General features: G+C 47.0%; 1 protein-coding gene across 1 annotated transcript in view; it reads right to left on the reverse strand.

Annotated features, from left to right (window-relative positions):
- The window catches only part of ALDH1A3 (aldehyde dehydrogenase 1 family member A3), a 292,251-nt gene that overhangs the window by 38,888 nt on the left and 228,289 nt on the right, over positions 1-25,074 (reverse strand). The window contains exons 9-12 of the mRNA XM_078684080.1: positions 22,888-23,072; positions 21,292-21,456; positions 18,467-18,624; positions 15,861-15,935 (exon numbers count right to left, since the gene is read on the reverse strand). Coding sequence (XP_078540206.1) covers positions 15,861-15,935; positions 18,467-18,624; positions 21,292-21,456; positions 22,888-23,072 — 583 coding nt within the window. The remainder of the gene's footprint in view (positions 1-15,860; positions 15,936-18,466; positions 18,625-21,291; positions 21,457-22,887; positions 23,073-25,074) is intronic.

Raw genomic sequence — 25,074 nt, forward strand, 5'->3', positions numbered from 1 at the left:
TCACAGTCACTCTCGCACTCACTCTGCACTCACTCTGCACTCACAGTCACTCTCGCACTCACTCTGCACTCACTCTGCACTCACAGTCACTCTCGCACTCACTCTGCACTCACAGTCACTCTGGCACTCACTCTGCACTCACTCTGCACTCACTCTGCACTCAGTCACTCTCGCACTCACTCTGCACTCACTCTGCACTCACTCTGCACTCACTCTGCACTCACAGTCACTCTGGCACTCACTCTGCACTCACAGTCACTCTGTACTCACTCTGCACTCACAGTCACTCTCGCACTCACTCTGCACTCACTCTGCACTCACAGTCACTCTCACACTCACTCTGCACTCACTGTCACTCTTGCACTCACTCTGCACTCACTGTCACTCAGGCACTCACGCTGCACTCACTCTGCACTCACAGTCACACTCACAGTCACCCTTGCACTCACTCTGCACTTACTCTGCACTCACAGTCACTCTCGCACTCACTCTGTACTCACTCTGCACTCACTCTGCACTCACAGTCACTCTGCACTCACTTTCACTCTGCATTCACTGTCACTCTGCACTCACTATCACTCTGGCACTTACTCTGCACTCACTGTCACTCTGCACTCACTGTCACTCTGGCACTCACTCTGCACTCACTGTCACTCTCGCACTCACTCTGCACTCACTCTGCACTCACAGTCACTCTCGCACTCACTCTGCACTCACAGTCACTCTCGCACTCACTCTGCACTCACTCTGCACTCACTCTGCACTCAGTCACTCTCGCACTCACTATGCACTCACTCTGCACTCACAGTCACTCTGGCACTCACTCTGCACTCACAGTCACTCTGCACTCACTCTGCACTCACAGTCACTCTCGCACTCACTCTGCACTCACTCTGCACTCACAGTCACTCTCACACTCACTCTGCACTCACTGTCACTCTTGCACTCACTCTGCACTCACTGTCACTCAGGCACTCACGCTGCACTCACTCTGCACTCACAGTCACACTCACAGTCACCCTTGCACTCACTCTGCACTCACTCTGCACTCACAGTCACTCTCGCACTCACTCTGTACTCACTCTGCACTCACTCTGCACTCACAGTCACTCTGCACTCACTTTCACTCTGCACTCACTGTCACTCTGCACTCACTATCACTCTGGCACTTACTCTGCACTCACTGTCACTCTGCACTCACTGTCACTCTGGCACTCACTCTGCACTCACTGTCACTCTGGCACTCACTCTGCACTCAGTCACTCTCACACTCACTCTGCACTCACAGTGACTCTCGCACTCACTCTGCACTCACTCTGCACTTACTGTCACTCTCGCACTCACTCTGCACTCACTGTCACTCTCGCACTCACTCTGCACTCACTGTCACTCTCGCACTCACGCTGCACTCACTGTCACTCTCGCACTCACTCTGCACTCACTGTCACTCTCGCACTCACTCTGCACTCACTATCACTCTCGCACTCACGCTGCACTCACTGTCACTCTCGCACTCACGCTGCACTCACTCTGCACTCAAATTACAACGTATCAAAGCGAGAGTTACCTCAGCGAATGTATTCATAGAGTAATATTTCTGTTCTCCTGCACAGTCAAGCGCCCAAGTTTCCCATGGGAGCCCCAGACAGTCACTGTATCTTACCAGTGTTCAAGATAATGCAATATTGTATTTTGTCCAACAGAGAAGTCCCTATCAAAGTTTATAAGTTTGGATAGAATCCGGGAGTTAAGGTGTCAGTAAAAGACTGCAGGCCCACTAAATGGGCAGCCATCCAGTAGCCCGTGCAGAAAACAGGCACCAGAATGCAACAAACAGCCTCACAAATACCCTTCCAGCTAGGGGGAACTGAATGCCTACACTTCAAAACAACACTTGTGCAGGGATGAGGAGGTCTCTAGAACATGAGGTGCTGGTCTAGCCTATATTTTGTAAATTTTGTAAGCTCCTCCCTCACAAGAAGTAGTTTATTTGTTTCTTATATTCAACCAATAAAATCATCGGGAGGTACCTATGTTCTCTTACAATTAATTTATATACTATGGTTTTAATTGATCCGAAGTGTGTCATTTTACATTGCTGATAAGATTGTGGTTCATTCTGCCGCATAATTGTAAAGCTGGTGTTTTACTAACTATGGAATAAAATTGATTAGAACAAGCCAAGTAAAAAGATGTTCCACGAATACAGAAAATACAACCAGACCAGCACTGAGCATCATTTAATGTGCACGGCGCATCCTCCCGATAGGTGAAAAGGGTGACGCGGCCAGGGTAACATTTGTAGTGAAAATAATCATTATAACAACAGTCCAAAAATAAAACACATTGCGTTTATTGCCATACTTGTACCGTTTCTAAGAACAGTAAAGAACAAATACTACTATTGCCCAGTTTAAAGGTGCCCGTTATGAGTGTGACGTGACCATCTCACGTAAAATACTCTGCGTGTCATTTATACCTCGCAGAATAAATGGCACGTAGAGTGTGTTGCACTTGATGGTATGTTTAGTCAGTTTCTCATCATTCCCGGTTTCGCTAAATAAAGAACCCGGGCCTAGATGTATCAAGATTCCATTTTGCAAATCTTAAATAGCGATTTTTAGCGAATCGTTATTTAGAATTCGCAAAATGGAATGTATGTAAAAAATCGCTTTTATTTAGCGATTCCTTTTTATTCCTTATTTGCGAATCCGCATTTTGCGAATTCGCAATTAAGGAATAATTTCCAATGCATTCCTATGGGCCAGGAGGCCCATAGGAATGATTGTGAAGGAATTCTCAAATTGCGAATTCGCAATTTGCTAATCGCAATTTGAGAATTATTTCAAGGGTGCAGGGGTGTCTCAAAGACACCCTGCTGCACCCCTGAAATGTACATGTGTGTGCATATGGCGCACATACATGCCCTAAGGGCATGTGTGTGCCTCACATGCCACCCTAAAAAATGTCAATTTGTGCATTTTTAAATGAATTCGTAAATTAACATCAACTACAATTTGGTGTTAATTTGCGAATTCTTAAACATAATTCGCAATGTAAAAATGCTACATACATTGCATTTAAGGAATCGCAAAAATAGCGATTCCTTAAATGCTATAGCAAAATAAGGAATCGCAAATTTTTGCGATTCCTTATTTTGCTAATTTCTCATACATCCCAAAAGATGCAAAATGTCCGCTTACGATTCGTAAAGGCCGAAATTCTGCGAATTTCGGCCTTAACGAATCGCAAAAGGCTTGATACATCTAGGCCCCAGAGAAGATTTTTTTTTTGCCCAGGATCACACAGTTCAGCCAAGCGTCGGAGCCAGGAGTGGAACCCCGTTTTCTTGACTTCACTCAATACTCAAACAAATCGTCACCATTCATGCAGATAAAAGAAGAGGAGCCGGTGGGCTGGAAGCATCGGCAATGCAGTTAGACGAAACTCGGAGGAGACACCGGGGTACAAATCGATTTTTATACAAATAAACGGTAAATGATTTAGCTCGGTGCGACAGTCTGCGCTGTGTACCTGGAGGTCGGCACTTTTGTTTAGAAAAATACTTACTTTTCTCACCAGTTACGAAATGAGTGCCAGACTTCTGCAAGTGCCATTCTATAAAAGTCTATAAACTTTCCGATCTTTGACAAACTTCCCTGCGTTGGCATGTTTAACCGACTTTCAGATAAGAAGGCAGCTCTTCTGGACGGGCTGCATGGTTTAAAGATTGAAAGGGCGTGCTCGAAATGCAAATAACACACACCACCACAGCTCATAATCGAACGCACGTGTGCAAACCGCATCTAGCCCTCTCTGCCTATACGTGATACCCCGGCCCGTTAACGCCTTTGCTAGCTTCTCAGGGCACCACTACGCATGCGCAAGAAACCTTCGCCTGCTTCATTCGCTGCCCCAATACTCTTTATTTCAGTTTTATTTTATAGCAAACCAAAAAAAAATGAAATTGACGTGCTATATATGTAACGCAATGATTGTATACATCTGTACCAAGTTACTCGCAGAAAGTATTTTGTACACATATCAGGATTAAGGATGTATATTTAAAGAGGCGCTGACAGGGAGAGCTCCGTGAAATGGATTACAAAAAAAAAAAAACGTGCGCCCAGCATCTGTCTTCAATTACCGCGGCCCCTGACAGCTGGTAATTGAAGAAATATGGCCTTCTCGTGCGCGTGACGACACAATATGCAATAGGCGGAGCTACTCTACCGCCTATGGCCTATTGCGTGCTCTCTTCTAAAAAAACACGCATGCGAGGCCCAATTGCCATGCAGCTGGCAAAAAGAAGGACGAAAAATCACGAGCAGCCAGGAATCTTTTAGGTAGCTTTTCGGAGATGCTAACTACAGGACTCTTGGGCTCCGCCCACACTGCTACGCAGTGTGACGTAGGCCCGAGCCCTAAAAAGGAGGGGTTCCATCTAGCACACCAAATTTCTAGCTATGTCTGTGTTGCACTTAGGCGCTTTTATAAAAGACATAGGGGCAGATTTACAAGGACTGGCGCATCCCTGCATATCAGCAGGGATGCGGCAGGTATGATGCGTCATGCAAGTTTACCCTTGCGACACCACAGATGAGCCGCATTTACAATGCTGCGCATCGTGGTGAAAGGATAAACAGATGCGTGACACATCTGATGGCGTAAGGGCGGCCCATTGCTGGAGCCGTATTGCATGCGCGATGCAACTCCAGCAATGATCAGGGGCTGCCCATACCTAACATGCTGCGTCACGCCTTATGCTTGGTTTAATGTGGCAGAGGGCTTTACAACATGACACATCTCCCTAGCTGAGTCACGTTGTAAATACGGTGCAACATGACGCATGGTTTACGCCGCCGCTGCGTCACAGAAGTGACGCAACGGCGGTGTAAATGTGTCACAAGGGGCTTGTAAATCTGCCCTTTATTATTTTCAGTGATGTACTTTGTTTGTGGCGCTGCTGAGGTGTACTCAGGTAAACTTTGAATACACAGCTATAATAGAACCCTATGAAGTTTGATTTGCTTCTAGAGAATAAGACCTCCGCACTGGCATCTAGATATTTGGATGAAAACGACCAATGCAACATTTCCCATGAACACTTAGGTAGCACACACCTATTTTGTGTTTCAAGCTTCATTATTTACAGCACTGGGGAACTGCCAGCATCACTGGATCCCCGTCCTGAACGGGTATCATAGGTCTCAAATGATGAGACTTAGGGGAAGATTTACAAGCCCCTTGCGCCTCTTTTACGCCGCTGTTGCATCACTTTTGTGACGCAGCGGCGGCGCAATGCCAGTGCCATGCTGCGGGGTATTTACAACTTGACGCATCTGGAAGATGCGTCACGTTGTAAAGCCCTGCGCCCCATGTAGGTGTTCTGGCGCATGGGGGGGGGGGCGTTACGGCGCAGGAATGCCTCATAAAAGTGGCTGAGTGAAATCTACAAGCTTTCACTCAGTCACTTTTAAGGCCATGCTACGTCACAACCGTGCGCCGGCTTGAAGCAGGCGTAAGTATTGATGCAGCATGTTAGGGATAGGGCACCCCCGAGCCTTGCTGGAGCTGCGTCGCACTTGTGACGCAACTCCAGCAATGCGCCGCCTTTCCGACGGGGGATGCGACACGCATCTGCCCATCCATGTGCCACAGTGTACATGCAACGCTTCAGTGGTGGCGCACAAGTGGGCAGATGCATCGCAACTCTTCTGGCGCATCCCTGCTGATTAGCAGAGATGCGCCAGAAGTAGTACATCTGCCCCCTGGAGTTGCTGGAGTAGATGGGACATGTTCAGCATCTATTATTGTACGACTGAGAGCAACGCCGTTCACAAGGCAGTTGCAGCAGCAACGGAGAGAGTAAGAGTCCCCGCCTTACCCTGAATGTTTCCACTGATACTAAAAACTGGCCTGGTTCAGACAGACCCTCTGTGCAGATCATTCACATCTTTTCAGGCAGGGTCATCTCCAGTGATAGGCTACATAGGCATTGTCTCCTGCTGGGGGTATCACTGACCCAAGGGAACCCTGCAGTGCTTTGTTATCAATCCCAATTGTTTAGTATATACTTAATTGTAGAACTGGACCACTACATCATTGCTTCTGTTGCACGTAGCTGAATACTTCTCAGAGTTCCCACAGAACACTATAAAGGGTGCATGTTATTACTTTCTGTATTCGTGCACTTATTATTTTGTGTATTTGCTGAATTAACCTGCACTGCTTCTCAAGCACTGCAGTGACGCACTAGCTCTCACCGTGTGTGTGCGACACTTTCAGATAATCCTGGCTTTTTACCAACAGCACGTTGCACGCCAGTAGTTTAGGTACCTGTTTGTGAAACTAGAATCCCAGCTTGCAAAGCTTTTTGGCTACAACACCTGGACTTGTGGAAGGTGTCACACATATATTGTGTCCTCTTAGAAGCTGTATAAAATCAAATAGAGCTGAGAAATGTATGAGTGCAGTAGTGGCATAGACAGCAATGCACAGCCCTAAATATATCAGATCCACCTGACACCGAAACTTAAACCTTTCCATTGAGGTGCAATGGACTGAGTGAACGATTTGCATCTTAGGTCTAGGTGTCTGTATTTGTTCTCTAGGTCTTAAGTTCTAATAGAGGTGAGATAGTACAGTGGGTAATGTACTAACCGCAAAGGACTCTGTGTAGCTTGCAGGTTTGAATCCCTTTGATGATGGTAAGGTGGTGGTGGGATGGGCGTGTGTGTGTCTGTTTGTGTGTGTGTGTGTGTGCCTGCCAGCGTGAGTGTGTGTGTATAAGTAACACCACCTACACATCCCATTCAGTGAAGTGGATTTCAAATCCTACAATGCTTGACTAATGTTACTGCCAGAAGGCCTGATTTATTATTTGGCGGACAGCCTGTCGTTTCGCCAGGGGGATGGAGTTAATTACTCTGTCCCCACCCATGGCAGAGGGACCGCCTGCCAAATTGATAACTGACCAGCAGGCGCTCCTTTATAAAGCATTGGCAGGAACCACTGTCATGGCGTCAAGCATCCAACAGAAGATAGTATGGATGATGGGCAGCCTCAATTGGATTTAGAAAAGCTCCAACCTTCCCATTAAAATTGTGATTTATTTTTACAATTGCTTGTGAGTTAAATAAAATGTTTCATAATTTTGTATTTGTTTGATAAATGCATGTCTCTGTATTTTTGTTTTATGTTTAGCAGTTCAAAATTAAAAAATTGCTTAGGCCATGGTCCCCAGATTCCAATTATGACTCAGTGGGGGTGGATGGGGGGAGGGAGGGTACCTGGATTGCAATAATGTTTCAGGGGGTCGACAGAAGTTAAGCATTTAAGAATCACTGAATTATAGTGTTTTGGCATGATCTACCAGAGCTGCCCGGTAGGTGAGGCCTAACAATGTGAATTATTCTTGACTTACATATCTTTCTCAAATTTTGCAGTTGGATAATGCAATACACCATGTTTTTCAGTCACTGATGATTTATGAAGTAAGACTGCCATCTGGTGGTTAGGAATTGCAATTTAATTTTTTAGAACACAAAATGATTATCTCCCCTACCACAATACGCTTGGCTGATTATTCCAACTATTTGGATATTTTGTATAATACTGTACGTCCTCTTTTGTTTACTTGAAAGAGCTGAAGGTTTTTTTTTTTTTTTTTATTTATTTGTAAACAATACAGTCTTCACAATTAATTGGGTGCTCGATAGGATAGGGTCAGTAAATTCAGTGCATTCAACGTAGAGGCAAAGCAAATGAAAGTTACAGTATCACCATTTATGTGAAAAACTGTGTTCTATTGGCCCAGCATCTCCACCTGCTTCCATGCTGTCAGTTTTAATGGCCGGGGAGGCACACCAGCTACCCCATTCCTTCTGTGGATAACCTCTGTTCTTATACACCACCTTCTCTGCCATGTGGCACCAATCCTTTCCGTTTCTCAGTCTTAGACCCCATGGGGCGGTGCAATACCCCATGTACGTACCATGTTTCGTTTGGCCAGCCCGGCTCCCACCATCAACTACAGTTTTGAGTTCTTAGGCCACACCTGCTCACCCTCGATATTTGGCAAGAGCCGCTTTGCCTCCATCGGGACCCCCAAGTTGTGCACCTGTGCCATTATCCGAGTTACTCCCTCCCAATAGGCCTGAACGACAGGGCAGGCCCAGAGTCTATGGAAGAAGGAGCCCTCCTGACCACAGCCCCTTAACCAGAGCGCAAAGCCACCCCTCTCCTTTTTGTGCAGGAGTGTCCGAGAGTAGTGCGACCTATGTAGGATTACCAGCTGAACCAACTAGAACACGGGCCAAATCGCCACCACCCTCGGGCCCTGCGGCGCATACTGCCAGCCGTCGTCCTACCGTGCACCAGCATCTACCTCCCAGTCGTCCCTCAACGTAGTAAGATGTTGGGAGAGTTATTCGTTTATTTATTTGCCAGGGTGATGGCCTTTTCTGTCAAAGTATCCATGAGAAGGTGATCCTCCAATGGCGCCGCCTCCACCAACTGTTCCTCACCTTCTTTGTGGGTCTTGAGGGCATTTCCCACTTGTAAGTACCTAGACTGCTCTCAGCCGCTACTTATTTTGATGTTCCTCAAATGTCACCAGTGAGGGCCCCCTCCACAAGTCACCCATGAACTCCATCCCAATCAGGTCCCGTTTGGAAGGAAAAAAATAAAGTCCCCTACCTCTTTTAGCGGGACCTACAGGAGGGTCCGCTCCGTTAGCCTACCGGCCCAGCCCAAGAAGTTCATGGCATCCCTCCACACTTTCACCACGTCTTTGAATGGGTCGACAATCCTGTCCTCACCTGTAGAGAACCACTGGATAGCCCTTCGTCTCATTGCCTTTTTATTAACCTGGTGTGCTGGCTTGGGCCGGTACGCAAAGATCTGGTCATTTACCACTATGAGCTGTGGGGCCCAGTAGTACTTAAGAATGTCCGGGACTTCAAATTCCCCATCATAGACCCCTCTCTGCTGCTTTTGGAGGGAAATGCGAGAGCTACCGACGTCCTAAAGCAGCAATCGCTTCCCATGATCCTCTTTACTAAAGAAGTCCCAGAGGACTCTAACAGGTGTGTTCTGGAGCACCTACAGGAGTTGGGCTAGGGTCATCATCTGATAGAGAGCGACTCTGCCCATAAGAGAGAGTGGCACAGGCCCAACATTGCAATGGAGTATATCCAGTTGTGTGTAGAGGTTCCTATGGAGGAAATTCACAGAATCCCAGGTGACGTATATGCTGCGGTAGAGGAAGCCCTCTAACACCACAGGCACATAACAGCTCAGGGAGATGCGAGCACAGCCTGCCAAAGGATAGACACATGGCTTGTCCCAATTGATGGAATAGCCAGTGTGGTCCCTGAAGATTCAAAAGATCTGTAGCATCCTGTCAATCGATAGTGTAGGCTAAGTGATATAGTGAAGAACATTGTCAGCATATAACGATATCCTCTCTTCCCACTCCCCGTTGCTGCTCAACCCCCATAACACAGTGTCCTGCTGGAACCAAGCTGCGAGTGGCTCAAGGGCCAAGGTGTACATCATAGGGGACAATGGACAACCCTGCATTGTGCCCATCTGAAGGTCAAAGGCCAGTGACATTGTGTTGTTGGTCCGCACTCCCCAGCCCTGCATAGTAGTACGCATCAGGCGTTAGACTAACGCATTTCAGTGCAGTGGTCCACATCACAGCACTAAAATGCAAAGTCACGCATTTATAGGGCCTTGTGAAGTTGGTGACAAGCGGGAAAAGCTGACCACCGCTATTGGCATTCATTGAGCAAAGCACGGATGCCCGCTGCTCTGGTGGGCTGCAGTGCGTATGACAGGCCTGTTCTACACTTTTGAGTGCACCGCTGCTCTGCCCTGGTGTTGAATTTAATAAATGTGTACATGAAATGTCCTCGAACAGGCTGGGCTCAGCGGCTCTAGCAGGCTGCAGCACCGTGGCGGCAGTCAGGTGAATTCAAGGTATCGCAGAACTGCTACATTGTCCATTTGCCTGAGAGACAGGACTTAGGTGTGGACACTCTACCCGCGGCACGAGTGAGGTTGCAGTTATTGTTCTGAAGTTTCGTTTTGTAGCCTGCCGCTGCCTGTGCCACCAGTGCTCCCGTCACAATGCCACCCTCGACCCGACCGGGCTGCTGAGACTGTTTGTTGCAGGCTCACACTTACAGGTCTGTAATATCCAACCTTCTTGCATTGTAAATATATTTAGTTTTAGAGGATCAACACAAGCGGGTACCATCACTGCTCTCCTCAGGCCTCCCTAGTGCCACTGTTGGCTGGGCAGTGCTACGCTACGATTCTCTGGCAGACTCCCCTTCTCCCGCTCTTTCTGGTGTAGAGCCAGCATGTGCTTGGACAGCTTGAATGCCATTCCCTTTTATAGTTCCACTGGTAGCCCATTAGTGCCCACTGCTTTCCAAGATTGAAGGTCCCTAATTGCCTTGGTTATTTACCTGGCAGTTAGCCCCTCTTCTAGGGCCCCTCTCTCACCATCCGCCAACCTTGGGAGCTACATGTCTTTGAGGATGATTGCACAATCTTCTCCTGACATAGTGGTCACAGAAGTACGTAGCAAAGATATCTGAAATGTCATAATTACCTTTCCTGGCCACTCCTTTCCAGTCCAGGATCTCCAGGACCCAGTTCTGGCCCCTGTCCTGTCACTCCAACAACGTCAATAGTTTGCTTGCCTCATTGTCCACTTTGTAAACTCAGCACTGGGTTGCTAGGGCATAAGCACGAGCCTGGTTTTCTTCCAATTCACACAGTTCTTGTTGCTTGAGGCAGAGCTGGCGTTTGAGGCCAGGATCCCCCCCGTCCCCAGTAAAGAGCCAAGACTCCAGTCACTGAATTTCTTTTTCGAGAATATCGAACCGTATCCATTGCTCCTTTCTTTTCCCACCTGTGAGGGACACTGCCTGCAGATGCAGGGCTGTCTTGAACGCCTCCCACAGGTCATAGGCCAATTCCACAGAGCCTGTGTTTTCTTGAAAGTAGTGATCCGTCCCCTCCCCCAGTTTGTCCATCAGGACCTTATCCTGCAAATACCATTGATCCAGTCTCAGGATCACTATACTTCTCCTCGTTTGGCCGCTCAGCACCACCCCCACCCGTGAAAGGTACGAGATCTGCCCTGTGTGTCGCATCACTAAACTTGCCAGCATGCAGTAGCTGTATACATATATAATCCAGGTGGGAGAAGCTATTGTGGCCTGCAAAAAACATAAAGGTAAACTGATGCTTCAAGATGGTTGTGATCCACCACAGCTCTATGATTGCGATCCCTCCACAAATGCCAGGAAGGGTCCCGGTGCCCCTGGAGGGACCGCCTGGCTTTTCTTGCCTTCTTGCAGCAGCTACTGCACTCATGTCTCCTCCCATTATACGAATCTTGGGCAAAATGTCCAAGAGTAGGGCACGTAAATCGGGGAGTGTCGCAGCATGCAGCCTCAGTGGGATGTATGCTGAGCAAACGTTTAGGATGTGACAGTCCTAACTCCACAACTGTGCCACAAATCTGCCTGAAGGGTTGTTCAACGTGCATTGTGGAATGAAGGGTGTAGATTTCTTGATTAGTATACCTATACCTTTAGAGTCTGTTGTGTAAACTGCATGCACCAGTAGTACATAGTCAAACCTGTTTAGTGCTTTGTAATAGTTACCCTTAAGATGGGTCTCCTGTAGGAGGACCACATTCGGGGTCTGCCTCCCCAAGTATTGCAGTACCACATTCCTATTTGTTCTACTACTGTGCTCATTGACGTTCCAGGAAGGCATGCTCAAAGTTTTCTTACGTGGCATATCCATTTGAATGTGTAATGAATGTGTGCCTGCCAGGTTGACTCCACTGTGTACGGTGATGGGGATATCCAATCCCTTCTCTGCCCTTGTCTTTACTCTCTACTCCACTCCCCAATTGCATTACTGTACTTATGCAAAGGAACACATAAAAACAAAACAGTTCCATTACTGCAAAACAATCCAACTTCCTCCTCCCAGCTACCCTGCAATGCAGGCTTAGAACTGCCCACCATCCCACTATGCAGAGTGCCTGTCGCCCCAACATTCCAAAGGTTGTAACACTGGTGTGGTTAAAGCTGCCTTACCTGAGTAAGAAAGACATTAACGAAGCAAAGCATCCCTTTTAAAGCTATGAAGTACCAATACCTTCATGCTTCTGAGTGCATGATTGTTTTAGTCCGTCTGTCCCTGTATCCCAAAAGGTCAGTCCGCGGAGGTGGGTTGCAGCTGCCACCTCACCTAGAGATCCTCTGTATCAGTTAGAATAATGTCTGACAAGGATTTAACATCCATGCCCTCGGTGGCCCCCGTCTTCGAGTCAATCATCGGAGTGGGACTCTTGCGGGTTTTTAGAAAACCTTTTGCCCCTGCTGCTCGTCTTGAAGGGCTGTTTGCTGCTCCTCTAACTGGTCACCATGGTGTCCCCCCCAGTCACCACCGTATTGCTGCCTGCCCGCTGCACATCACCCCTCCAGCCATTCACATGCATGCTCCTGTGTAGTGAAATGCCAAGATATGCCCTCTCCTACTGACAGCAGCATCAAGTAATTTAGTTCCCTGGCCCTTAGTGCCTTCTTGACTTCCAAAACCTATGTTTTCGTCTCTGCACTTATGAGGTGAATTCAGGAAAGAATCAGATCATGGAATTTTCAAGGTTTAAGCCACCATGCATGCCAGCCACTTGTAATATAGCATTGCGGTCACGGTAGTTAAACACTCTTGCTATGATTGTCCTAGGAGGAGCAACAGACTTCAGCGGAGGGACTAGTGCCTTGTGCAACCGTTCAATGGTGAAGACGTTTAAGAGGCACTTTGGTCTGAGGGTTTTTTGTGATGAGGTCCTCAAGAAACAAATCAACGCTGGGCCCTCAGCGACCCCTGCGACTCATATATTGTTCCTTCTAGCTCTTTGTTCCTTTTGATCTTTGAGTTTGGCTGCGATTATCGTGTCCTGTTTGTGAGCTGCTGGACTTGATCCTCCAGCCTCTTGGTTGTAGATGGAAATGAAGAAGTGTTTGTTTCCACTGCTGCCACTTTTTCCCTTATTTTCTTGAAATCGGCACCTAGAAGGGTGGCGTCGACTGTGAATGCATCCAACTCAGGCTCAATGGTTCCATTCAGGTCCTGTATTGCAGCCACGATTGAGCTCAGGGAGGGCTCCGGCTGCAGCTTGGCCATCGCAACCACCTCCATCGCCAGTCCACCCACCCCATATGTCCATTTTGTCCAGCTGACTGGGTTTAGTCCCTCAGCCACCCACCATTTTCGCTGCCCTTGCACCCTATCACCCCCAGTCTCAGCGTTAGCGATGTTGCAGGAGCTCCTTGGTTCACCTCCAGTTGTTGTATGTGTGGGAGCGAGCAGCAATTCAGCAGGAAGGGCCCCCACCGCAGCTGGCCCAGTCTTCTAAATGGGGCCGGCAAGCCCCCATACCCACCCGCTCTGCAACCCCCTGCCTAGTGAGCGGTGTTGCCTCCCTGTTGCCATCTTATCAACAATCCTGGCCTTCGGAAGCTACCCGGTCATTAGTCCCTATCTCTGTTCGAGGCCCCAGCCGGAGTGAGGGACACGCAGGGTGCCAGGAGCAGTATAAGACAGTCAGCTGCCTTCAGGATACTCCAAGCCCAGTGTCCATTGAAGGCTCATCACACACAGCAGACCTGATGATTTGTGACATCCCACTAGTGCCACTGGCGTAACGAAAAGTGAGGGGGCCTCCCTGCACAGTACTTAGAGGGGACCCCTCCGGGCTCAATCAGGAGCTCTCTGGCCACAGTGCAGTGCCGAGGGGGCCCCTTGGAGCTAGAGGCCCCCCGCACCGCGGGGGCTGGCTGGGCCTGTGTTACGCCCCTGACTAGTGCCCGGCTTGGGCCCACCACTGAGACTGCCCCCCCCCACTGCCTAGTCTCAGGGGGCGGTCACTGCGGTTGTCTGAGAGTGTACTCCAAGTCCAGAATGCTCAACCGCTGATGAGCTCCACTTAGTGACTTCCCAGCGGTGCTCCATTGAGCCCAGCTCTTCTGGCCTCTCTCATGCTACAGGACCCTTCTCAGCCACTACGCTGAAGCGCTGGAGCAATCCTCCACCCAGTCTACTCCATATTAGCAGGGCTTCACTGCTTCCTCTGGGAACAGCGGCAGCTCCTCACGCCTCCGAGAAGCTAAGCTTGGTACCTTCACACTGTCAGGAGGCCTCGGGCTCCTCTACTGCTTCCGGTCCTGCAGTGAGCCTCCGGAGCATAGCTTTGACAGCTGGGACCTTCCTGGATCGGTCCCAGTCTCGTCTCTCTGACTGCCTCTGCCATATGGAGGCGGGGGGATAGCCAATGCCTGCCAACATGTTCAGTGCACTCTGGCCCAACGCACCAGGGCCTGTGTCGATAATGCCGCACTGCTCACAGAGGTGCGCTGTGATTCACTCCTTTCACCCACTGCAAACGGGCCCTTGCATGGTCTCCTCAGCTTCCTGCACTCACAGGGGGCATCTACGCGGCTGGGATGGGCGGAGATGGTATTAGATGGGGGATCAGGCTATTTGCGGCTCTTAACCACGCCCCAATTTTTTTTTGCTTTTATTTTACCTAACAAATATATCTTTATGTATGAGATGAGGAAATTAGAGGAGATCAGATAAGGTGGGAAATCGTGTCTGGGCAGAGTTCAATTAAAAGCAAAACTAAATAACTCAGGGCTTGATTTATATAATGGCAGAGAGGGTACTCTGTCGCAACAGCGGTGGATTTACTTCACCGCCAACATAGTGGTCAGCCTGCTGCATTTACATGTCGATGGACCTTAGAGTTAATCATGTCCGAGACTACTCTGTCTCCACCATGATTAATCCCCTCATACGGCCCTGGGGAGTCTGGGACGTCGGAGAAATGGCTACATGTCTGTCTGCCCAATTTTTAATGATAAGATGCGTAGTCATTTGTTGTCCCCCACCAGGTAAAACCTGCCAATGCCTCTATAAATGACCACCAGGTAGGGAGTCATTTATAAATCTGGTGGGCGGAGCAGCCTCAGCCTGGTGGATGTAAGGCCATCTGCCAGGCCAAGGGAGAATACTCCCTCCATTAGAAAGGAAATCATGCCCTTAGTTTAAAGTAGTGTCTTGACCCGCTTTCTGGTTAGACTCTACTCTATGGTTTTAGAGTGTTCCTCAATCTGAGGCCTTGTACTCACCTGGGATCTTACTCAGGACTCAATTCTTAAAAGAATGATTGCAGGTGCCCGAAGCTCTGCTCAGAAGCCAGCGGTCAGTGCATTTAAGTGCCGGCCCCTAATAATAAGTGCTGGTGTCCAGCCGCCACCCACGCTCAATCTAGACATTGACCTTGCTCCATATAAGATAGCCCAGGATCCTGGAACTCGTACAACTGGTAAGTTAGCTTAAAGGCAAAGACAAATTCAAACATATATACCACATAAATGTACATGTGTCATAATGCTCTCTGTACCTACTTACACAAATGCAACATAAGTACAAGTCTTATTGCTCTCTGTGACTAGGTGCTAATGATACAATCATCACTGTACGCTCACCAATATACAATATAGCCAGAGCCCCTAAACATCTCTTTGTAAATATGATACGGGGTCCCCAAATGTCTGATAATAGTCACGTGTCACCTGCACGCAGAAAGATGTACTCATTCCTGTGTAAATGTGCCTCGCAGCCCGTCTCCCACACAATGCTTGGATTGCACACGGTCTTGAATCAATTTTATATTAGCATACAGCTTTCAAGCCGGGTTTGCACTATACAATTAACAATACATAGATGCGTTGTATGTTATGAGCAATACCTACAGTTCTCTGCCGTTTCCTGACATTTTAAAACCCCCAAAAGGAGCCTGGGCGTGGAGTGCGTTGTAACAGTTGATCCTGCAAAGGAACATTTTGAAAGTAAGAACCAAAGGTACAGCCAACTCATTTCTGTTTTACAGTGGGTTGTTTGAGTGGACAAACAATCACACAAAAGAAACTAGGTACCTGTAAAAATAGTTTGGCAGCCTGACTCTTCTAGATTCACATACCAAGCAAACATCCCGACATCTCATTTCAAAGCAAGGTCATGTGACGATTAGTGGATTTGGAAATGCCTCCCAATTTTATTTAAGAAAAAGCAAAACGTTTATTTGGGAAACATCCTTTACAACGCAACTTTTACCACGCAGTGCCTTTACAACGCAACTTTTACAACGCAAACCATTACAATGCATTGCGCTGGGGGGCGCTCTAGGATAGGGAATAGGTTTAATTTACTATCCAACACCTTCCCTACTATCCACGGGGACTGGAGTTGGAATAGTGAATTAAACTATTCACTATCCAGCGCCCCAAAGCACTATGCGTTGTAAAGGCATGCGTTGTAAAAACAGCGTTGTAAAGGCATGCAATGTAAAAGCATGCGTTGTAATGTCATACATCCCGTTTATTTACTTACAGTTTTGTATAGCGCTGCAAAATTAAAACGACTTTGCAGAGAAATGAATAAAGCTCTATTTTTTACTGAATCATGTTTTAACGGTAAGTCAAAACATTGACAGTCTACTTTAGAAATGCAAAACAATTCGTATTGAACATTCAAATCTGATACAATTGACAAATGGTAAGTCGAGAGAACTTTGACAAATGTCATGATCAGAGTTCTCAGAAGAACGTGGGCAACACTTAGGGGCCTGTGAGCATTAAGAGGGCAGGATTAGAACACACGAAAAATATAAAAGAGTCTTCATCAGTGAAGAAAGCATTTAGAGAATCAGGTAGTTAAGAATCAGGAATTGGTGTCATAAAGGTATAAAACATCAACAGCGGGAGAGTGAAGCGCATAGAACGGGGGAAGGATGGAAGAAAGAAGAGGCAATAGTTGCAGAGAAGAGCTGACACAGACTGAAGAACAGGAGATACAAGGTAGGGAAAATTACTGTAAGAAACGAACATTATTTCTTGTGCGCCCTTAACTATTACATTGCACCTAGGACGAGACGCTAAAACTTAGAGAACAAAATTATAAGAAGAATATAGTTGACCTTTCATGAAGGAATAAGCTCCAAGTTGGAGTTCTGAGTAATATTACGCAGATTTCTCTCTTAAGAGAGCAATAATAAAGGGCGGTCTAGAACTTATGTAAATCATTAGCTGATCAGCAGTGAGGGTAGTAAAGATTCCAGCTCCAAATAGAGGCACAATCACAGATAAGACAATAATCTTGTTAAAATAACTTTTTAAGAAGTTTACACAAAGACCAAGTGGATGGAACAACAACTCTTTCTCTGGAGACCTCGGCTTAGATACATCATTCTTTACTAATGGGATGGGGATCATCAGCATTATCTGTGGTGTTCAAAGTAGAAATCTACAGGAAATATGTGGCTGTGAAGTCAGTTGCTATAAGCGTTATTTGTTCACATTGTATGTATTTTGGAGGAAGGAGCACTCTCATGCCTGAGGAGCATCCATACATGTCACAGTATGCTCACAGAAACTTGAACAGCCAAAAAAAGTGATTGGACACTTGAATTAATCTCAGTCACTAGCAATCTCTCTGGGCTGTGCGGGATTCCATTATTTTTAGCTCGTCTATGCCATTGCCGACAAGGACCAACCATATGCAAATCAGTGCTGGTACCACACCAAGAAAGATGGAATGAAGACAGCAGACTGCAGCAATCTGGTCTGCACCGAGTGTACATTTGAGTTAGGTGTTCCGATACCACAATATGCCATGAATTACTTCTAGACATGGTGTTAAGATGCTGTTTGCCAGTACTCTGAAGGTCATGGTCAATCTGATTATGTTGTTTGGAAAGATCAGATTTGGGAAATTGTCAGTGTCGGGTCCTAGTGCAGGTCAGATTGACTATAGTTCATCCTTCTGAGGCACTCACATGGGACGCCCAACTGTAACAGGTGGTTAATTTTGTGTGAAATGCGCTCTAGGAAGATTTGAAGGAAAGTATTGAATTCTATCAGCATCATCATCATCATCAGCAGCAGCAGCAGCAACAATAGTGCTAGTATGGTGATTTCTCACGTTGTATCTGTTAAAACCCCTCAAGAGAAGAGTTCAACCTCAGAGACTGCGCATTCCATAGATGTTAAGTAGATTGCATGAGGGAGTAGAGACAGGTGGGAAGGGCCCTTGCTACTAAGGCTGTGAATAATGAGCTAAAACCACCCCTCTCTGCTGACTCCAAGCTCATCCTTACAACTCTATACCTGGGCAGCCGACAGCACTGTATCCTTCGCGTTTCTGGACATTGGATTTAGTCCTCCACGGTTTTCATGGAGTAGAAGTTGTCTTGGGATGGGTCACGTTCATCCGTTTGTTATCAGGGTATTGAATGAGCTGTGACTCCCTGCATGGGCGACATAGATTCTCAACTATTTGCAGCAAAAGATTACGTACTCACCAGACTGTCCCGGACTGCATAGAAGATGCGATTGTCATTGCTTTGTCTAGACTTTTGGTGAACACTGCTGCTGTGAGGCCATATTCTGTACTGTTGGCTCTTTTGATGACTTCTTCTATACTTTTAAACTTCAATATTGATTGCACGGGTCCAAAAATCTGAATATAATAAAATCAGAATAAACAGAAAATGATGGAAGGAACATGTTTATTCAATGCATTGTATAGGCATACTGTAATTGTGAAAACTTGATAACAAAATAGCAGCTTAGGTGTGTGAACATTCATTGGATATTTTTTCTACTGTTTCATCAAAGCTTGCAAACTGCCCATCGACACATCTTTTCATCGTGGTGCGTATCTTAATGCGTTATTAGAGTAGAACGATCTAAGACAGCATAGATCTGGCCATAAATCTTACAACTGTACTTTTTGTTGTATTGCTATGGTTTTACAGTAAAAAAAGTATTGGGCTGGTATTGACTTCGTGGGGCTGACTGGTTGATCAACAAAAGTGGATAATATCCAGGTTTTCGGCAATTTCCGAAAATATAGACTGAAAAATAAGGAAGCGTGTCTTATTCCTGAAAATTCAGGCTTCCGAAACATCTTCATTGGGAGTAAGAAACAACTACCAACAGATAGCTTTTTGGATTGGGCCAATAATCTTCTTTCAAGGTAACAAGCAGGATTATTCAACCGAATGGTATCCTGACAAAGCACAACTCTTCACAAAGAATGTCCTGAACTGTGGGGTCACTAGAAGACATTCTGCCATTGACTGCATGGAACAAGTTGGTATATGGCATTGAAAGTGATCAGTAAGGAAAGAAGCACCAGCTGTGAGATCAGCCTTGTGTATTTTGAGCAGTGGTGTAGAGTTAATACATAAAGGCACCTAAGGCCAACCTAGACTTGCTAATACATGCCAATACTTGCTAATACATGCAAAATGTGTCGGTTATGACCAATGCAAAACAAGAGCCGAGCGCTTGCATTCTGCAACCATAGGTCATGATTTATCTGAATCACAGATTATGAACTACATTGACCAGAGAAGGACACTACACAGGATATTGGGCCAAGACACAGGCTGGAGTCTGGCTTTTAGGGCAGGAGCCGCTTCTGGTGCCTCTGTCCCTTTCCCCACCTCCCATAGACTAATCACAGCAGGCAGGGGGAGGCTTCAAGAGAGGGAAAAGGAGGAAAGTAGGGGCAAAGTAGAGAGGACGTGATCAGATTGGGAAACAAGAGAGAGGAAATAAAGAGTGAGAGAGAATGGATGAATGGAAAGAGAGTGAGTGTGCCTGGAGGTTAAGGGAGAGGGGCTGATTTGAGCTTTTGAGCCGAGGCTGCATGGTTCCCAAGTCTGGCCAATTTGTTCTTAGATACTTTAACCTGTTGTTTGATGACCTGCTGGTCACTATGAGATTTAATAGTCTATGTATTATTTTACAAGTTATATTTTCTCTGAAAATAATGAGCAAACTGTTTATGAAGTTGTTGACTTGGGGATCTGATGGAGAAACCGAGTTTGGAAGAGAGCCACTCAACCTAAAAATTTCCCGAACAGATTTAAATGCCGGTAAGACTTCAACGGTCAGAAAGGACACTTTGGCATTCACTAGGCACTGTGTTTATAGTGTTCACTTTTAATTCACAAAAGTGTTCATGCAGTTATGTAAGTTCTGGGTGACCCTGGCAATATCTGGGCGTTTTCCCTTTTAAAAGACCCAGGAGGCGAAATGTGGCATGATTTTGCACATAGAAAAAAAATGTTTCAATTTGTGCCCTTTCACTTAAAGTGCTGTTCATCAGCCACACGAGTTCATATACATTTTTTGTTTTTGGGGGGATTTTCATACAGCAATTCTGTACTTTGGTGCAGCTTCATACAGCATCAAGGGGTGGGAAGGGAGTATAATAGTCAAAAGAGTTTGATCCCTGTTTTGGTGTGCTGTGGTGCTGTTTTGTTCTCATGTCCTTAGTACTGGAATTGTAGGTAATCTGGGCAACCTAGACATGTCTAGCTTGAGGCCAATACAGTCGGAATGACTGTGGTTCTGGAGCAGAGGATTCGAGTGAGAACTGAATAGATTTAGAACAGTGAGTACAACATGTCACATACTGCCGCAGTGCCACACCATTAGATTTAGATTGCTTGGAATCGTGGGGCACCAGAACCAGGGAATCCTAGGGCCTCTGTCGGAATAATTGGCATGGAATTGACCCAGCAGGGGTCCCAGGAGTCTGGATCGACCACCTACAGAGCCTGGCACCTCCAGCGAGCACGGCAGAGGTGCTTGGTTGACCCGCAGACCAACCCCTGACGCTAAATGCTTTCAGCTGCCGAAGGACACCGTGCTGTTCCCAGACACAGCCCAAGTGTTGTGTGAACTTGTTGACCGTTCCCGAAGCCTTCCGAGTTCCTCCCTGCTATGAGTTTACTATATGCTTGGAAAAGCAAGTCACGCTGATCAAAACATTTAGACTGATGTCCGAGTGGTTATTTTTCTAGGGCTTAGGGCGTGAGTTCTCTGTACTCAACTGGTGTGATGTATCTTCATCTAGACGTCAGCTGGCTCCACGCCAGGCAGCCAAGCATTTTCATCTGAAGATCAAGTTTTGAAATGGAGATTTTTGTTTATTCCTGGAGAATTCAGACCGTGGTCATAGACTATGAAACGTGACATCTAAGGAGTACTTTAGCAGTCTGTGCTCACACAAGAAGAACACATGTCCTCCTTGTGCTAACACACAGGGCCAATGATAACAATGCACAAAATTCACACAACGAGGACAAGAGTTGGCTTCTGCGGCTGGTACCTCTTCTCTGGCGATCCGCATACCGTCTGTCACCTCGGAGAAGACGGTGGGCTTGATGAAGAGCCCTCTCTCGGTCAGGGCGGAGCCCCCACATTCCAGCTTGGCGCCTTCTCTCTTCCCGCTTTCAATCAGCTCCAGCACTTTATCAAACTGTGCTTTGTCGATCTGCAAGGCACAAGGGGCAGATAATGCAGTCAAAACATAATTGGTGCAATGTTACTGCTATTCATACTTTGTTTCATTATGTAGCGCCTGGTGACACAGTGTTGGAGACTCATAGCTCTGTAAGTAAAGAGTTTACTGTCCCTGAAGAGCCGTTTTACTGATTTGAAGACAGTGAAAGATGTTTAGACTAGGCTTGTGTGTCTGGGAGGTCTGTAGGTCATTGTGGCACCTCTCAAAAGAACATTCTTTATCCAGTAAGTTAAATGCTCAAAGAAAACATCTGCTGTGGCCTGCGGGTCAGGAGTTTCTTTCCCAGAAAAAGGCAAACTCAGTTTTGGCTTTCACTTACGCACACCTTAGTGTGTGTGTGCGTACACTACACCTGCTTTGGGTCTGTTCAGGCCCTGGCTGCACTGGTCCTGAAGAAAGCTACCTGGTATGATTGGCTGAAACAATTAGACCTTTTCACCTTGGAATGTGTGAGATATTTATTTCTCTTCCACATCCTCCTTTGATGTAAATCCTGCCCCAGGAACTCTGATGTAATTTTTTTCTTTGATTTGACTAAGTATACTGGAGGCAGTTTTAAAGTTTACACTCACTTTATTCACCCATTCACCCCAAAAATCCTGCTCCGCTGTCAGGCGTCAGCACATCTAGGAGGCACTTGGCCTCCTAGGTGGGAACCAATGATGATTCATGTCACCAACTAGGTTGGTGGGTGAGGTTTCTTCTAAAAACCTAGTGGGTTTACCTTTAGGGAGATAACTTTCGTGACTAACAGAATGCTGGTCTTTTGAGATTACATTTAGCTCGTTCTTCTTGTTTATTAGAAGTGCTTTAGTTGTATGCCTTTTTATATGCTGGGTGATTGGCAACAACATTGGTCAGTATTTGTTTTTTTTTTCTACTTTTATTTGCAGCAAGTGTCACACAGAAAGCTCCAAATGGCAAAATAAGCCAGAAGTAAACAATGTGATTAGCCAATAGGCTATTACGGCCTATTACATGGTTTGCACACACAGTTATGTATTCATGGGTGCTATACAGACATGACTTTGGTCTGAAATTAAGAACTGAAGTTGGGGTCCTTCATAACCCGCAGTGTAAATGTGAACAGACTATTGTTTCTCTTTGCCCTTGTTATTCCCAATTACATTTTAAGTGCTTACAAGTGGGTATCCCCTTACTAATCGAAAGGATAGAAATAAAAATATAGTAATGCTGATGTTGGGTTCTAGGCCTGCTGCATTTACATCAAGAACTTCCTTTCTAAATAAGTTTTACGAAAAGGATGCTCATGACCCAAAACAGTTAGAATACAAGGATCTATTTTTTGTATCAACACAGCTTTATCAGCAACAGCCGCTAGGCAAGAACCTACCCAAATCAATGCATGAACATACATTTCTGCAGCTACAATTAAGTTACCTGGGGACCTTGCTCAGTTTTGGCATCCAGCGGATCTCCTAGAAGCCGCTTCTTGGCAAAGTCAACGCTGCGCTTGACGAATTCATGGTAGATCTTCTCTTCCACAAAGACTCTGGAGGCTGCGGTGCAGCACTGCCCTTGGTTGAAGAAGGCTCCCTGGTGAGCACATTCCACTGCTTGTTCCACTGAAAATAGATCACACTGCTTGTGTTAGTACGAGTGTGATGCGCCATACATGTAGCCGGAGAACTATATTATTTCACTTTAAGTCTATCATACAATTTGCAACCCACCTTTATCTTTTTTATGCTCAACCCCAACCTCAAGTAGGGGCTGACTTAAAGGATATTCTTTAAAAGCACTAAAACATATACGTGTGCCGCCGCTGTCAATCATTTTCTGCTCAAACTAGCCTACTATCGGTACATTGGATGACTTTTGTATTCATGACATCAATTTCCATTCATTTTTATCACAAGATATCAGCCAACTGCATTTCACATAGTGCGCATTTGTATACTAACGTATTAAAAAATCACGCACTTTTCACAAATGCATAATTTTGCAATTTCATCCACCTTTCCTTCATAACTGTTAAATGTAAAGAGACGTGCTGCCAATACTATGCATACACCTACTTCCCGAGTGCTTGATTCCAGCTTGCCCCTGCTTCACCTAGGGCATCTACTTAATAGTTACCTCTACATGTCATTTCATATCTTAGAGCCCATCATGTGGAGTCATCTTTTTTATATGTTCACTCAGCTAAATATGTAGCTTACATTAATCCATGTAGCAGAGTGTAATTTGTTTGGTTCATCAGATCATATTTCTCTTTAAACATGCTGCAGCGGGGGGGCGTGTCCAAGATGGCGGTCGCATAGGACGTGTTTCGCAGTCTCTCCGGCCCGCCGCTCCTATAAGCATTGTTATCGCATCCCATCCGCCGTTCTAATGAGCGGGAGACGCGAGCGAAGCCCTGCTAAGGCCTGGGGGCAGCCGGACGAGGGTCGCAACCCTTGCAGGCACAGGCAGAGACCACGTGGCTGCACGGAACTGAGGACTGCGGTGCGGCGTAGCATAGCAACGCCACAGTCTTTTGGAGGGCCGCGCTCTGTGGCGGCCAGCACTCAGCAAGCGAAGCCCCTTCGGCTGTGATGACGGGACGCAGCAGCATCACAGTGGAAGCCGCCCAGTGATCCAGTGTGCATCGCCCCCCAGGCAGCTCTCCCATCGTCAGTCGCGGATCTCGCTTCGGCACGGGACCGGCCCAGCATGCGACCTGGTGAGCGGGCTGTGGAGGCATACCCCGGGGCCTGCACTTTGCCTGGCAGCCAGAGACAGAACGATAGTGCCAGCAATCTTGGAGCAGAGTGAGAGCGCCTGGGGCCTGCGGGTCATCGGGCGGAGGAGTTACCAAGACGAGGGCCCACACTTGTCCACAAAACACGCGGAACGGTTGACTGCATCCTCTTCCCGTGGGAGTCTTCTGTGGACACGGTGGGCGGCACTGGTGAGCGGCCTGCAAAGCTCTCGAGCCCCCCTGACCGGCAGAATAATGATCATTGGCCCAGCAGCGTGTTCCCCATATTCTGAGCTTCACCAGTGATGGAGGGGTGTTTGGCCCTGTAGTGAGGGGATGGCTGATCCGCCTGGAGGGGCCCAACGGCCAGAGGCAAGCACCACACAGGCCCACATGGCGAGTGTACGGCCCATGAAGGATCGCTCCGTGAAGGACATGCTGCAGTCTAAGGCCGCGGGTCAGGGTGTGGAGGTGACGACAGGGCAGCTGGACGGAGGGGATGCACCAGCCACGAAGGAATTTATGATGTTGCTCTTCTCAGCGCTCAATGAGGATCTTCAGGAACTCACGGACCTGCTGGGGGGGACCTGCGGGAGGTGCGGCGCGATGTCTTAGAGATTGGGGAACGAGTGGCAACGTTGGAGGAACACGAGAAATGGAGATGATGCAACAAGAAATATTTCTCCTCAAAGAACAGCACATTGAGCTCCAGGGGCGGCGGAGGACTTGGAGAACCGCGCCCATCGCAATAATAGACGCATCCGAGGAGTGAAACAAGGGCGACATTGGGAAATTTGTCTAGGCCCTCTTCCACCACATTCTAGGACTGGAGCACATCACCGAGGTACAGGTCGACAGGGTTCACCGTGTGGGTCCGCCCAGCC

This window comes from Lissotriton helveticus, chromosome 3_1 (genome assembly GCF_964261635.1).
Source record: "Lissotriton helveticus chromosome 3_1, aLisHel1.1, whole genome shotgun sequence".
NCBI lineage: Eukaryota > Metazoa > Chordata > Amphibia > Caudata > Salamandridae > Lissotriton > Lissotriton helveticus.